We start from the raw sequence: 15,820 nt of genomic DNA, 5'->3' as shown, positions 1-15,820 counted from the left end.
AGCACAGGAGCCAGGCAACCCAGCTTGGCCAAAACTTAAGTCATATCGATGCATATAATGGTGAATAAAAGGTACATGCGGAAGTGTGACACATGTGTTGGGTATAAAGCCCGTATAAATAAGCTTCTGTTAAAGAAGCCCCCAGGTATAATGAGTGCGAGTAGCACGTCAAGTGTGTGCGAACAATGCGCAGACGAGCCTCCAAAGACTTTAAGAAAGAAAAAAAAGGAGGGAGAAAGAGAGAAATAAAAGACAGCTAAAGTATAAAATGTAGACGGAGGAAGGAGACGAACTTAGAGTCCGGCGCTAGGCGTAGAATCTTCGGAGACGGGCTGCATTCCATGGGTTCGGCTCGAGTCGGTTATCACATGCGTTTTGCAGACGGTATGCTCCGCCGGTCAGGACTTGGTCGATGATGAAGGGACCTTCCCATTTGGGCTTGAGTTTGTCCTTTTTCTTGTCCGGCAGGCGTAGAACTAGTTCGCCAACATTGTACGTTTTGGCCCGTACTTCTCTGCTTTGATATCTTCGAGCCTGCTGTTGATAGAATGTGGAACGAGCTTTTTGCCACGTCGCGCTCCTCCTCTAAGGCGTCCAAACTGTCCTGCCGATCCAGCTCGGCTTCTTTTTCTTCGTACATGCGCACGCGAGGTGAGTCATGAATTATGTCGCAGGGCAAAACTGCCTCTGCGCCATACACCATAAAAATGGTGGGAATCCGATAGTGCGATTCAGCATGGTCCGCAGCCCCCAAAGTACGGAGTCGAGATCCTCTACCCAGTGCATGTTAGATTCTTTGAGGGACCGCACTAGTCTGGGTTTAATGCCGCTCATGATTAGACCATTTGCTCGCTCGACTTGACCGTTAGTTTGAGGGTGATAGACTGAAGCGTAGTCGAGCTTGATGCCCATGTTTTTGCACCAGAGTTTAACCTCGTTGGCCGTGAAGTTTGTGCCGTTATCAGTGATGATGCTATGGGGGACACCATAACGGTGTACTACCCCTGATATGAAGTCTATCACGGGTCCGGATTCGGCCGTCTTAACTGGCTTGGCCTCTATCCATTTGATGAATTTATCCACCATGACCAATAGGTATTTTTGCTTGTGGGTTCCTCCTTTAAGGGGTCCAACCATGTCAAGCCCCCAGACCGCAAACGGCCAGGTGATGGGTATAGTTTTCAGGGCGGTGGGTGGCATGTGGCTTTGATTAGCAAAGAGCTGGCAACCGACGCATCGTTGGACTAAATCCTGAGCGTCTGCCCGGGCCGTTGGCCAATAAAATCCTGTACGGAAGGCCTTGCTTACAAGGGCCCGGGCTGCGGCGTGGTGCCCACCGAGTCCGGCATGAATTTCAGCCAGAAGATTTCGCCCTTCCTCTTCAGAGATACACCTTTGAAGGACTCTGGTTGTGCTTTTCTTATAGAGCTCTCCCTCATGGACCTTATAGGCTTTAGATCGCCGTACTATTCAGCGGGCCTCGTTTTGGTCCTCGGGAAGTTCTTGCCTAGTTAAGTAAGCTAGGAATGGCTCGGTCCACGGGGCAATGACTCCCATTATTTCGTGGGATGAAGGTGTTGTTTCATTGGCAGAACCGCCGATTGTGTCAAAATGTGCGATGTCGGGCAGTGTGGTTGGGTCCGGATTGTTTTTTCTGGACTCCCCTTCCCATAGTACGGATGTCTTGAAAAGCCGTTCCAGGAAGATGTTGGGAGGGACGGCATCGCGCTTTGCGCCGATGCGTGCCAATACGTCCGCCGCTTGATTATTATCCCGGGCTATATGGTGAAATTTGAGCCCTTCAAACCGAGCTGACATTTTCAGAATGGCGTTACGGTAAGCTACCATTTTCGGGTCCTTGGCGTCGAAGTCTCCATTTATTTGGGATATCGCGAGGTTCGAATCCCCTCGCACCTCTAGGCGTTTAATGCCCATGGAGACCGCCATCCGGAGGCCATGTAGAAGGGCCTCGTATTCGGCTGCATTGTTGGAGTCCGTGTACATTATCTGGAGTACGTATTAGACTGTGTCTCCGGTTGGGGACGTCAGGACAACGCCAGCCCCCAGGCCGGCCAACATTTTGGAGCCGTCGAAGTGCATGATCCAATTAGAATATGCACCGTACTCTTTAGGGAGTTCGGCTTCAGTCCATTCGGCGATGAAGTCGGCCAAAACTTGCGACTTGATAGCTCGCCGTGGTTTATAGATTATGTCGAATGGTAGGAGCTCGATGGCCCATTTTGCAATCCTGCCGGTCGCGTCGCGGTTGTTTATAATGTCATTGAGAGGTACTTCGGATGCTACTGTTATCGAACACTCTTGAAAGTAGTGTCGGAGCTTCCGGGATGCCATGAACACTGTGTACGCTATCTTTTGATAATGTGGATACCGGGACTTGCATGGAGTCAGGACAGTGGATACGTACTACCCTGGTTTTTGAAGAGGGAACTTGTGTCCGTCCGTCTCTCGTTCGACGACGAGCACCGTGCTTACAACTTGATGTGTTGCCGCGATATATAATAGCATTGGTTCGCCCAAGTTGGGTGTGGCCAGGACCAGATTTTTTCCCAATATGGCCTTTATTTCTTCGAGTCCGGCCGTGGCGGCATCCGTCCACTCGAAGTGTTCGGTGCGTCGAAGGAGGCGATAAAGGGGCAATGCCTTTTCTCCTAAGCGGGAGATGAAGCGGCTTAGAGCCGCCACGCATCTAGTCAATTTTTGTATTTGCTTGAGGTCTTTTGGGATATCCAATTGTGACAGAGCTCGGATCTTGGCTGGGTTTGCTTCAATTCCTCTACCGGATACAATGAAGCCCAAGAGCTTTCCGGATGGTACGCCGAAAACGCATTTTTCTGGGTTGAGCTTAATGTCATATGCTCGGAGATTATCGAATGTGAGCCTCAAGTCGTCTACTAGAGTTTCGACGTGTTTGGATTTGACGACCACGTCGTCTACGTATGCCTCCACTGTTTTGCCGATCTGGTTTGCCAGACATGTCTGAATCATGCGCCGGTATGTTGCGCCAGCACTTTTGAGCCTGAAGGGCATTGTGTTGAAGCAGAATGGTCCGTATGGAGTAATGAATGCCGTTGCGGCTTGGTCTGGCTCCGCCATCTTGATTTGATGGTATCCGGAGTATGCGTCGAGGAAGTACAATGAATCGTGCCCTGCGGTAGCGTCGATAATTTGATCGATGCAGGGAAGGGGGAAGGGATCCTTTGGGCAAGCCTTGTTAAGGTCCTTGAAATCGACACATAGACGCCAGGATTTGTCCTTCTTTGGTACCATTACCAGGTTTGCTAGCCAGTCCGGATGTTTTATATCTCTGATGAATCCGGCTTCTAATAGTTTGGCTAGCTCCTCTCCCATTGCCTGTCTTTTGGGTTCGGAAAATCGCCGAAGAGCCTGTTTGACTGGCTTCAATCCTTTTAGGATATTTAGGCTGTGCTCTGCCAGCCGGCGTGGAATTCCTGGCATGTCTGAAGGGTGCCAGGCAAAAATGTCCCAATTTTCCCGTAGGAATTCTCGTAGTGCGGCGTCTACATCAGGGTTTAATTGTGCCCCAATGGAGGCCGTCTTTGTAGGGTCCGTTGGATGGACTTGGAATTTGACTATTTCGTCCGCTGGCTTAAAAGAGGTGGACTTGGATCTTTTGTCAAGTATCACGTCGTCCCTGTTCACCGTGGAGCGCAGCGCTGTGAGTTCCTCGGCCGCTAGGGCTTCAGATAGCGCCTCTAGGGCTAGTGCGGCTGTCTTATTTTCGGCGCGGAGCGCTACGTCCGGATCACTGGCAAGGGTGATGATTCCGTTGGGCCCGGGCATTTTGAGCTTCATGTACCCGTAATGGGGTATAGCTTGAAAAATTGTGAATGCCTCTCGTCCTAATAAAGCGTGATATCCGCTGCTGAACGGGGCCACATGGAACGTGATCTCCTCGGACCTGTAGTTGTCCGGCGAGCCGAATACCACATCCAGTGTGATTTTTCCTGTGCAGCAAGCTTCCCGACTAGGGATTATCCCTCTGAAGGTTGTGTTGCTTCGCTCAATGCGGCTCCAGTCTACTTCCATTTTTCGAAGGGTTTCCTCGTAGATGAGGTTTAATCCCCTGCCGCCATCCATGAGTACCTTAGTAAGGCGAAAGCCGTCCACTATTGGACTGAAGACCAATGCGGCTGGTGCTCGGGCTGTTCGGAATTTAGGTTCGTCACTCGCGTTAAAGGTAATAGCCGTGTCACTCCATGGATTTATTGTTGCTACTTGGTAGACTTCAGCAAGGCTGCGGAGTGTTCGTTTCCGCATATTATTTGATGCGAAAGTCTCGAAGACTGTTAATACCGTACTGGTATTGCTGGGCTGGTTCTCTGGGGCTAGAAGCTCTTCGCCACTTTTGGCCACCTGCCGTAGTATCCAACATGCTCGAAGGCTATGTGTTGGAGTGGCGCCCTCTGTACTATGGATTTTGCAAGGTCCACTGAGCCATCCCTCCAGTACGGTTCCGTGCCCTTTAGGGGGTTTTTGCTTTTTGGTTTTTAACCCAGGTGCCTGAATATGATGCACCCTTTTATTTCGGACTAGGGTTGTGTTCGGAGCCGGATTGTCCCAAAATTTGGTTTCGGTTTTCCAGGCGCTCTCCATCGCACAGTACTTTCGTACTATGGGCGCCAAGTCGGCAAAGTGTGTAATTTCGCAATGACTTATGGCGTTCATTATTCCCTTGTCCGTGCAATTACTGCAGAAAATTGAGATTGCGCTTTCCTCACGGCAGTCCTTTATCCTGTCCATAACCAGGAGGAATCTGGCCCAGTAATGGTGTACTGTTTCAGCGGGCTCTTGCCGGATTCGAGATAGATCACTTGTGTTTGGGTGGGCGGGTGGAATTAAATTTGAAACCCCGTCCAATCTAAGACTCAATGGCCGGAAAGTTTCCGAACTTGGAAGCTTGGGTTGCTGGATGTTATCCAACGAATCCGGCCCGCTGCCTGACTTTAGGTTCAGGGCTTGATCGGCGTCCGTCCCTCCGTGGGAATCCGGCATGGAGGGATCGGGAATTCGGACATAGCTTGTCCTTAATGTAGAAGAAGAGTCGTTGTGCTGTTCCTCTACCACATCAACGTGGTGGGTAGCCTGGGGAGAGTTGATCTCTCTCAGATCGGTTTTAGGCCCAATCTGATCGTAGTCTGTAGCGACTCCCAGGGCGACGATGCGATCCAAGAGCTCGTTTAAGGAGGAGAGCTCCATCGGATCTAGCTTCTCGGCGAGTTCCGAGTTGACGTGAAGATCGCTTTTGATGACCCGAGAGGTCATCGTCGGCGCGGCGGTCGAGCGGGCGGTCATGAGAAAACCGCCTAACCGGATAGTTTGGCTGGTGGCCAAAGTTCCTTTGGCAATGGTGCCGTCTTTAAAGACGGGACGAGGCATCCTTCCTGATTGCGACGGCACAGAGAAACTCTCAATGAAAGCACCAATGTCGGTGTCAAAACCGGCGGATCTCGGGTAGGGGGTCCCGAACTGTGCGTCTAGGCGGATGGTAACAGGAGACAAGGGACACGATGTTTTTACCCAGGTTCGGGCCCTCTCGGTGGAGGTAAAATCCTACTCCTGCTTGATTAATATTGATGATATGGGTAGTACAAGAGTAGATCTACCACGAGATCAAGGAGGCTAAACCCTAGAAGCTAGCCTATGGTATGATTGTTGTTCGTCCTACGGACTAAAACCCTCCGGTTTATATAGACACCGGAGAGGGCTAGGGTTACACAGAGTCGGTTACAATGGTAGGAGATCTACATATCCGTATCGCCAAGCTTGCCTTCCACGCCAAGGAAAGTCCCATCCGGACACGGGACGAAGTCTTCAATCTTGTACCTTCATAGTCTTGGAGTCCGGCCAATGATGATAGTTCGGCTATCCGGACACCCCCTAGTCCAGGACTCCCTCAGTAGCCCCCGAACCAGGCTTCAATGACGACGAGTCCGGCGCGCATATTGTCTTCGACATTGCAAGGCGGGTTCTCCTCCAAATTCCATGTGCTTGCCGAATGGTGTCCGGCTTCTTATAAATGCTGCACTCCTTGGCTTCCACGTCCAATAATGGCCATCTTCCACGTGTCGTACGAATGCGAAAAGCCAGGGTATTTTTACATTCTACCCCCTAGCTGCGCGAATGAGCTGCCTATAAAGAGAGGCGAGGATCTAGATCCGAATCACACCATCCTCCTTCCGCGAGTATTCATCGGAGCGCCTCTGACCAAAAATCCATTCCATCATGGACAGTCGACGCGGCTCCTCCTCTCGCGCTCCCAGCCCTCAGCCAGGAGATTGGGGGAGATGCTCGGTCCCGCATAGTGAGCTGGTGACGCTCCAAGCCGAGGGATTTCTTCCCCCAGCCTTTATGGTTCCGGTTCAAGCCGGACTTGCCACCTACAAGGGAGGAAAGCAGGCAGAGAGCATCCCCAATCCCTCCAAAGGAGAGCGGGTATGCTTCGTCCCTTATCTAATAAGAGGACTCGGATTTCCCAACATCCGTTTCTCCGAGGGCTCCTGGAGTTCTATGGGCTCCAGCTTCACCACCTTACGCCTGCCTCCATCCTGCACATCGCGGGCTTCGTGGCCCTTTGCAAGATGTTCTTGGGCGTCGAGGCCCATTTTGCACTATGGAAGAGATTATTCTACCTCGTACCCCGTTCTCATGAGGGGTCGATATATCAAGTGGGCGGAGCCGAATTATGGTGCATCGTTGGGACAGGATATCTATTCGGAACCCCAAAGAAGGCGTTCGAAGACTGGCCTTCATAATACCGATCGTCACCGAACTTTAAGCGTGTGGACCCTGCGGGTTCGAGAACTATGTAGACATGACCGAGACACATCTCCGGTCAATAACCAATAGCGGAACCTGGATGCTCATATTGGCTCCTACATATTCTACGAAGATCTTTATCGGTCAAACCGCATAACAACATATGTTATTCCTTTTGTCATCGGTATGTTACTTGCCCGAGATTCGATCGTCGGTATCTCAATACCTAGTTCAATCTCGTTAGCGGCAAGTCTCTTTACTCGTTACGTAATGCATCATCCCGCAACTAACTTATTAGCTACATTGCTTGCAAGGCTTATAGTGATGTGCATTACCAAGAGGGCCCAGAGATACCTCTTCGACAATCGGAGTGACAGATCCTAATCTCGAAATACGCCAACTCAACATGTACCTTTGGAGACACTTGTAGAGCTCATTTATAATCACCCAGTTACGTTGTGACGTTTGGTAGCACACAAAGTGTTCCTCCGGTAAACGGGAGTTGCATAATCTCATAGTCATAGGAACATGTATAAGTCATGAAGAAAGCAATGGCAACATACTAAATGATCAAGTGCTAAGCTAACGGAATGGGTCATGTCAATCACATCATTCTCCTAATGATGTGATCCCGTTAATCAAATGACAATTCATGTCTATGGCTAGGAAACACAACCATCTTTGATCAACGAGCTAGTCAAGTAGAGGCATACTAGTGACACTATGTTTGTCTATGTATTCACACATGTATTATGTTTCCGGTTAATACAATTCTAGCATGAATGATAAAAATTTATCATGATATAAGGAAATAAATAATAACTTTATTATTGCATCTAGGGCATATTTCCTTCATGGGCAACTCCCCTCTTTTTGTTAGCATCGACTTCTTCCATCGTGGCGTCAAATAGTGCACCCTCGGCATCAATATCCTCAGCCCCGTAGCTTTGCTGGAACTATGAGCCTCCAACCATACCTCTCCCTCCACGACCCGAGCAACCTGCTCCCCTTCCTCCAGTCAATCCTCTTTCTTCGCCCGATCCTCTGTAAGCCCCCCTAAAACCATGAAGCGTGGAGGTCCTTGAAGACCAGAGATCATTTGGGGGGGAGGTATGCCATTGCCACCTTCTTTGAACATATGTCCCAATTTTCCACAGACGACACACCAATCTGGTAATCTATCATATTTTACATAAAAGATTTCCCTTTTCTTTTTGATCACCAAAGAGATAGCGTTTTCCAAAGGATTTTCCACACCAATCTTAACACACACCCTAAAGAAATTCCCTTCCAAATCATGAGACATCGACTCGGCATAAATAAACTCTCCCATAGTGGTAGATGATGACTTGATGTACGAGAAAAAGCCATCTGGCGGGTCATGGATTTGAATCCATATGTCAATCTTGTTTAGCGGGATGCTTGATGGCCTAGTAAAACCATCATAGTGAGCGATTACCACAACCTTTCCTTTGAAGGTCTAGGGCCAGGGGCGGAGCTAGAAATTTTGTGAAGCTCAGGCAAGTTTAAGCCTAAGTGTATAATCTGGAAATTTTGGGTGTTTGCCTCAAGTATTTTTTTCTTGATGCCGGGTTTTCTGTAGGAGGCGAAAGAACCGGTTTTTGAAAATTCTCGATTTTTTTGGCTTTTTTGCCTAAAAGCATTTAAATAAACTTTTAATTTCAAATTTATTTATAAGCAGAATATATAATATTTAACCATTTTTATACACAAATCTCTTTGGATTCTAGTGGTCAACACACGTCAATCCTTTCCCTAATACGTGGGTTTGACACCTCCGTAATCCTTTCCCTAATGCGCGGGCGTATGCTGGCAAGACGGATAATTGATCATGTGACCTCGAAAGCACCTCCACCAGCCTAGGGGTTATTTTGTGTTAAGAGATGCATACGGATTTTATTTCACAGTACCTAAATGTGTAGCAAAAAAAATCAGGTTCCAAAGAAATACCAGGTAATCCATTAATTTCCAAAAAATTTGACCGATGATGTAACAAGCCCAGCCCAGGCCAAGCAGCCACTGGCCGATGATGTAACAAGCCGTTCCTGTGATGGATCAGCTCCGGCTCGGCCCATCGCTGGCCACACGCCCAGCCCAGGCCAGCCTCCATACGCCGCCGTTCCGTCTCCGATCGAACCATGGTGCCGCCGTCTCGAACAGAGGAACATGCGGGGTCGTGGGGAGGTGGAGCGATCGACCAACCATCCTCTTTTTTTCTAAGAAAAAGATCGTGGACCTTTTCGTCTGGAGTAAACAACAGCCGAACGGACTGCTTACCAGGCCATGGCCCAGTACGCCTCCCACGTCCGATATACAAGTCTCGCATAATTACGGAACGAAAAAGAAGCCCATTAGCTGATCAGACAACCAGCCCAACTGCCCGGGTAAAAGCACGATGTGTTGACGAGTTTTGCCAACTTAGCGGGGCCATCGTAGCTGGAGCGTACCGAGCGAGCCCGGGCAAGTGCCCAGGGTCGCCGGGCGCTGGCTCCGCCACTGTCTAGGGCCCTTCCTCCATAACCCGTTCCCAATCTCACAAACACGAGAACTGCAAGGTGTAAAGATTGTCATTGATAGGCCGAAACTTAACCTCTCGTGCGAGATCCGAAGCAACCCTTATATTCCTAAAGAACCGGTATTTGCTATATGGTTTATCAGTGTGAACACGGGTGATCACCATCCACCCTGTTTCCTCCTTTGGAAGCTCATCGGTGTCAACCCACCACGTCCTGCAGATTCTCCTCCATGAGCCGAGCACCTTCATCATCCTCTCGACATCGCTCAGGGAAGCCCGAGCCAGATGCCAACGCATCCATGATCTTCTTGCGCGTGAAAGTTGTATTTCCGCGGGAGGAGAAAACCCTAGCCGACTTCTGCCAAGTCACACAACATGAGGAAAAGGATTCCCAATACCCGCGGGTTGGAGCGTGGCTGGGAAGAGAGGTCCCAACGGCGGAACCCTAGCGTGGTCGAGAGGAACGCCAACCCTAACTCTTTTTTTTTTGAGCAACTCGCCAACCCAACGAGAGGTGAAAACTTGCAAATCGTCCCAAGGAGGCAGGCCCAACCACTGATCTGATCCAGTTCTCAAGGCCCAACTCCAACCAGGTCCCCGGGCCGAAAATAAAAACAGCCCTCAAAAAAAACCAGATCTGATCGTTCGTGCCCCACGTTGTCTGAGACCGGAACCCCATCCGCGCCGCCCCTCCATCCCCATCCATGGCAGACGACAGCGACGGCGAGGGGTTCTGCGCCGACCCGTTCGAGGACGATAGCGACGGCGGTGACTCATGCGACTATCGCTGCTGCTGTGATGATGATGACGAGGGCGAGTGGTCATGCGGTGCCCCCTGCGACGAGGACGACGACGACATCAACGTCGAGGAGATCTGCAGGGACCCGTGCGACAACGTCGTCGTCGTCGACGACGAAGACGAAGGGGAGGTCGAGGAAGCGTTATGCCACGACGACGACGAAGGGGAGAGCGATGGGTCGTTATGCGACGAGGACGCCGAGGGCGAGCAGTTATCCGACGACGACGAATGCGAGGGGAAGGGCGGGGGATTCGGCGACGACCGGTGTGACGATGAGGACGAGGGCAAGCCCGACGGGGAGAGCGAGGATTTCCGCGAGAACCCCTCCAACCATGACGAAGATGTCGGTGCGGAGGTGCTATCCGGCGGCGGCGGCGGTGGCTTCCGCGGCGGGGAGTTATTCGTCTCCCGCTTCCTTTTTTCAGATGCTTCCGACATCTCCGACTCCGATCATTCCGACTCCGAGGTAGAGGAGGCCGGCGGCGGAGAGGGGCTCACGCCCAGCGGGTTCGACCAGACGCCGTCGCCCGGGGCCTTCCGGATGGCAGTGGGCGTAGAAGACAGCGACTCCGATACCATATCCACCGATTCCGATTATGAAGACGACTACGAATTCTTCAAGCGGCCTGCGTCACGCCAGGCAGTGGAAGGCCTACCGGAGATGATCCTCAGCGAGGAGGAGGCCACGTGCGGCTGCGCGGTGTGCAAGGATGTATTCGCGTCAGGGCAGCGCGTTGTCTTTCTCCCGTGCAAGCACTACTTCCATGGCGACTGCATCCTGCCATGGCTCGCCATGAGGAGCACATGCCCTGTGTGCCGGTATCAACTCCCCACCGATGATACTGGGTCTGGGCAGCGACCGTCACATCAATTGAGGGTTCTTTTACCAGTGGGTCGTCAGGGTGCATCTCAGCAGGTATGATCTTGGACATTGTAGTGCTAAATTCTTGGTTGCATTGTCATGGTAGGGTTGGAATGTTTGTGAAATTTGTGCGTGGGATATGGCAAGGTGATTCATATAGTTCCAGTATGCAATAGTCCTGCAATTCCTAGTTGCTTTGATTGCTTATTTGCATCAAAATATCATCTGACATTCAGGATTTGAGGTTAGCAATGCTCTTTTTGCATACGAAATCTGAATCTATTCAAGGGTTGGGTTTTCTGTGGGGTGACCCATGTGAACCGTAGAAGCATAAAAGAAGTCTTTAGGAGAGCAGAATTTTAGAAGCATACAATCTGTATGCACGGAACCAAATCACTGTTTCCTTTGTGCGTTTTACTGAAATTGACTAACTGGTCATTGTTTATGCCTTGAACAAATTGGTACCAGTCTGTTAGGCAATGTGGTTTGATCATTTTCTTTTACATAGTTACATATCGGCAGGGGAAATTGTCATCAGTATTGACTCCAAGCTCCAAGCCCCATTTGCACATCAGATTTTAGTAGTATATAAAGCAATAGCGCACGTGTTGTCATGGCATTTACGAAAAGAATACACTGGCGCATATGACGATGTCCTATTCTACTGTTGTTTGTGTTCGAGATGAGGCATTTCAAATTTCAATATTGCTTCTTGTTTGATCAGTGACATACGCCACTTTCCATCTACTATCCACTTTGCACCTTTAGCTTCTACTCCGCCACACAATTTCCAGTAAGGCTTAATAGTTTGCCTGTAAAGACAATTCCAGTGTGTGTTTTACTGAAATTGACTTAACTGGTCGCTGGTTATGCCTGAACAAATTTCTGTTACATAATTATATCTGCAAGGGAAATTATCATCAATAGGAGTCCAACCTCCATTTGCACATCACATTTTGGTATACAGCAATCAAACATGTAGCCTTTTTAGCCTTTAGCAAAAGAAGGCACCGGAGCATACCTATGATGAATGGACCTTCTAGCGTCCAGGGGTCAGGGTTGGGCATTTACCAACCAGTAACATCTATTTATCTTTCCCGATTCATTAATTCTGATATCCTTCATGCTCCAATATACAGTACCTGACAAAATCGTGGGCATACGACGATGTCCTATTGTACTGTGTTTGTGTTCGGGATGTGGTTCTTCAGTATTGTTCTGTGGCTTGTTTGCTAAGTGTCATATTGTCAGTAAGTAGACTTGCCACTTTCCATCTACCATCCACTCCGCATCTTTAGGTCCTATTGGATTCCGCAACACATTTTCAGGAAGGCTTAATAGTTTGTACATGTGGCAGCCCAGCATAATGCATTATGAAAGTAGCAGAAAAAATGTTGCCGAAGATGTTTCAGAACGAAATTTATGCCATTTTCTTTTGCTGTCCTGTTCGTTCTGTACCGGTGGTTGGTGCAGAACGGCAGCGTGTGTGACCGTGTCCAGATGCCGCCGCGTTGGGTGAAGAAAGAGTGCTCGGCGGTGGCGACAGAGGCGAGCTTCTCACGCCATGCTTGCTTGCGGAATTCTGGCCGATCTGGAGGCTGTGCAACCGCTCTTGCTTATTTTGTTTATGATAGTCGATATGCCTCGGCGCAGATTCTCAATGGCTGAAGTCGCTCGTGCTGCTCTATACACCCCTCTCTCACCCGGTTCCAACTTCCAACACCGGCCGTCTACAGATGCCGAAGCCAAGGGCAGTTCCATTTCCTCACCGAGGAATAAAAATAAATATAATTGGTCGCCACATTAGAACTAGTATTATGTCCACCTGGCTACGTGCCATGAATCGATCCCATGCGCATTTTTTTCTTCTCTTATTAGTATACGGCTAAGCCGTATTGCCGGTGTCCTCTGTGCTCTGCGGAGCACCATCATCGGCCTCGTCCACCCCCATCCCGTCGAGCCTCCCCCGCAGCTCGGAGGCCTCCTCCCGGAGCCGGGCGCTCTCGCGGGCCACGCGGCCGTGCTCGGCGAGCACGCGGTTGAGCTCCACGAGGAGCCGCTGGTTGGCCGCCCGGAGCCGCGCCGCCCGCGACGACAGCTCGTCCAGCCGCCTCTGCTTCCTCACCCGCGACCGCCTCGCGGACTCGCGGTTCGACGCCAGCCGCCTCGTCTTCCTCTCGTCGCCGTTGCCGCGGCGCGCCGCCTGACCGTCATCGTCCACCGAGTCACCCTCCGGAGGCGCCCATCCGACGGCGGGGTTGCCGCCATTGTAGTCAGTGTATGGAGCCACCATGTCCGACAGCGAGGCCAAGTCGTACTGCCCATGCGTAGCGCGAGGATCGTAGACCTGCGGCAGCATGAACACGCCGGCGGCGCCGGGGTGGCACGCAATGCTGCAGGCGGCGCCGTGGCGTTGCATGCTTGGGATCGGAAGGCCGCAAGGCTCGCAATTATTGGTGGATTTTCTTTTGTGTGTTTCTTGCCCGGACGAATGGAGCGGGAGATCGAGCGGAGACCCGCAGCTTATAAACCGCGGGAAAAGCGGAGCGCGCTCTAAAGTTGTGGCTGGTATGGTGACGTGAGCAAATTTGGTTTTTGTTTTTGCTCAACGTCGTGGACGTTTGAGAATCATCGTCTTGATTCGTAATCTGTCGTCGACATGTCGGCGTCGCGAGGAAAGGCGGGCTTTGTTGATAGGAAGAACGCCTTTTCTTTTCTGCGTTGAGAAATTCTGTCGAAAGTAACAGCGCTTCTTTCTGTTCCAGGTGCAACCCGCACAGTAAACAAAATACTCGTTCGTTACATGTGTGGAATGGCATTGCATTACAGAGTTGCATGATCATGATCGCTTTGTTCAACGTCCGACCGTGGGGGCGATTATGGGGCTCCCATGGCGGATGCCGCCCAACAGATTTTTCTGGAATACGCATAAGACATGCGTATCATATATTCATATAAGAAATGATATGGAAGCCACCACCAAGTACATTGTTTTACCATGGCCGATTACTCACGGCTAACCTGCCTAAACCCATACAACTTTGCCGCAAACCCCCCCGGTCTTTGCGCAAAATTCCGACCAATTGCCCAATAGATAAATTCAAGATGTACCCATCCGGCCTCTTTAATTGAAACGATTATGAAGATATACGGATAGGAAAACACGGGGTCGAGTGTCACGTCCTATGAATCCTCCATGATTAGAAAAATATATTAATTTGGATTAATGAGTGGTGATAGCACATGAAAAGTACCGGAATTCTACAAAGGGCTTTGAGTGACGGAATTTTTTCTCCAATATTGAGTGAGAACAGATCCTATGAAAAAATTCCTAATAATTTCAATCCTATGATCAAATGATCAACGTAGGGGAATTTCCTAAGGACCCAAGTCCTCCAAAAATCCTTCGAATCGAAGGATACCTCGTCCTTGACAAAATGTGCACGACATATTCATTGATGTAGCTTGTGCTCTTGTTATTTTTTTATGTCGCGCAGCTAGGCTCTAATGGCTATGTCAGTGTAAAAATAGAGGCACCCAGTGTAACTAATGACATGTAACAAGAGGCCTAGGTTGCAAACTCATCATGCTGTGGAGGCCGGTGAGTTAGGAGCGTCCGTAGTCGTGCCCCATGAATATAAGCATCATGCCAAATCACATGGAAAACACCGTGTTTTTTATCCACTTTTATAAATGCAGCAGACTTTCATAACCATTTCCACGGGAGTCATAGTCATTCACATGCGACATCATCTTTATTTTACACATGACACGCATCTAGTAGTATTTTACATATGACACACATCTAGTGGCTTTGTTAGTAGAGATTTTTATGTTTTTACCTACATGATAGTGATAATGGTTACCTTACTTGGTTTTACGTGAAAATTAGTAGAAGTGCCTAGAGCAGAAGTAACCCTTGTTACTGAGACTGATTGGTTAGCAAACAGCTTATTGCACTGTCAATAAAAACGCAATGATTGTATCAGGAGACTTGTTGACCACTCTATTTTAGCACCAGCCTTTTCTTGTCGTGTAGTTGTCACTAACGCGGGAAGTTATAGCTGAATTTTGCACTAGTCTGCTCCACTACAAGGTAACTTTAACAACTTTTTGGATTGCGAGAACTTATAATCAATTACATGAGAACAAAAGCTTAATTCCTATATTTTGAATGAACGTGTTTTTACCGAAAACAGTTGTTTAGTTTTACCTCTTTGTTTGATTTGGTTACTTTTATTTGATAGGCTAGTATGTATGTTTATATGTTTTTTATGCTTGGAGAAATTCACAGGGGCACGCTGTGGCCTGCACACGCATTTTGTGGGCCATAGATTTGTGTCGTCACTTGAAAGGCCGGGTGCGTGCCTTAGCCCTTAATTACTGAAAAAGTCTTTCGCCCTGCTTTATATATAAAGCAAACCACCACAGCCACAAAGTTCAAGAAGAGTCCACACACACACACACACAAGGTAGCACGACACAAAGTACGAGAGGGTTCTGCTCAGGGCACAACTCAACAAGCCCTGAAATAGAAAACAAAAGGGGGTAGCATCGCAAGCGAAGAAGTTAATCCCGCTCAGGTGGTGGAGGAGGGAGCGGTGACGCCAAGCGGAGAGCTATCACACAAAGGTCAGCAATGATGATGTTGATGGCGTCCTGGTCCCGGTGGTGGCTAAGCGGCCGCCAAAGCCGCAAATAGCCACACATTTTGTACACCGCGTCACATCGAAGAGGCACACGCTGGATCACGAGCTTATTTCGAACCGTCCAAAGCGTCCATGCTAGGACCCCAATAGTCAACCACCTAATGTGGCGGCCCGTT

At 49.6% G+C, this 15,820-nt stretch overlaps 2 protein-coding genes across 2 annotated transcripts; one reads left to right on the top strand and one right to left on the bottom strand.

Moving 5' to 3' along the window:
• Positions 1–9,989: 9,989 nt before the first annotated feature.
• LOC123134022 (E3 ubiquitin-protein ligase SIRP1) lies at positions 9,990–12,325 on the top strand. The gene has a single exon (XM_044553383.1). It carries the CDS (start codon positions 10,039–10,041, stop codon positions 11,053–11,055), a length of 1,017 nt encoding a protein of 338 aa, XP_044409318.1. The 5' UTR covers positions 9,990–10,038; the 3' UTR covers positions 11,056–12,325.
• A 142-nt stretch (positions 12,326–12,467) lies between these two features.
• LOC123134023 (ocs element-binding factor 1-like) lies at positions 12,468–13,525 on the bottom strand. The gene has a single exon (XM_044553384.1). The coding sequence runs from the start codon at positions 13,412–13,414 to the stop codon at positions 12,881–12,883; it is 534 nt and encodes a 177-aa protein (XP_044409319.1). The 5' UTR covers positions 13,415–13,525; the 3' UTR covers positions 12,468–12,880.
• Between the last annotated feature and the right edge of the window lie 2,295 nt (positions 13,526–15,820).

This window comes from Triticum aestivum, chromosome 6B (assembly GCF_018294505.1).
Source record: "Triticum aestivum cultivar Chinese Spring chromosome 6B, IWGSC CS RefSeq v2.1, whole genome shotgun sequence".
Lineage (NCBI taxonomy): Eukaryota > Viridiplantae > Streptophyta > Magnoliopsida > Poales > Poaceae > Triticum > Triticum aestivum.
Note: the sequence above shows the minus strand (reverse complement) of the source record. Positions and strands in the feature narration are given on the sequence as shown.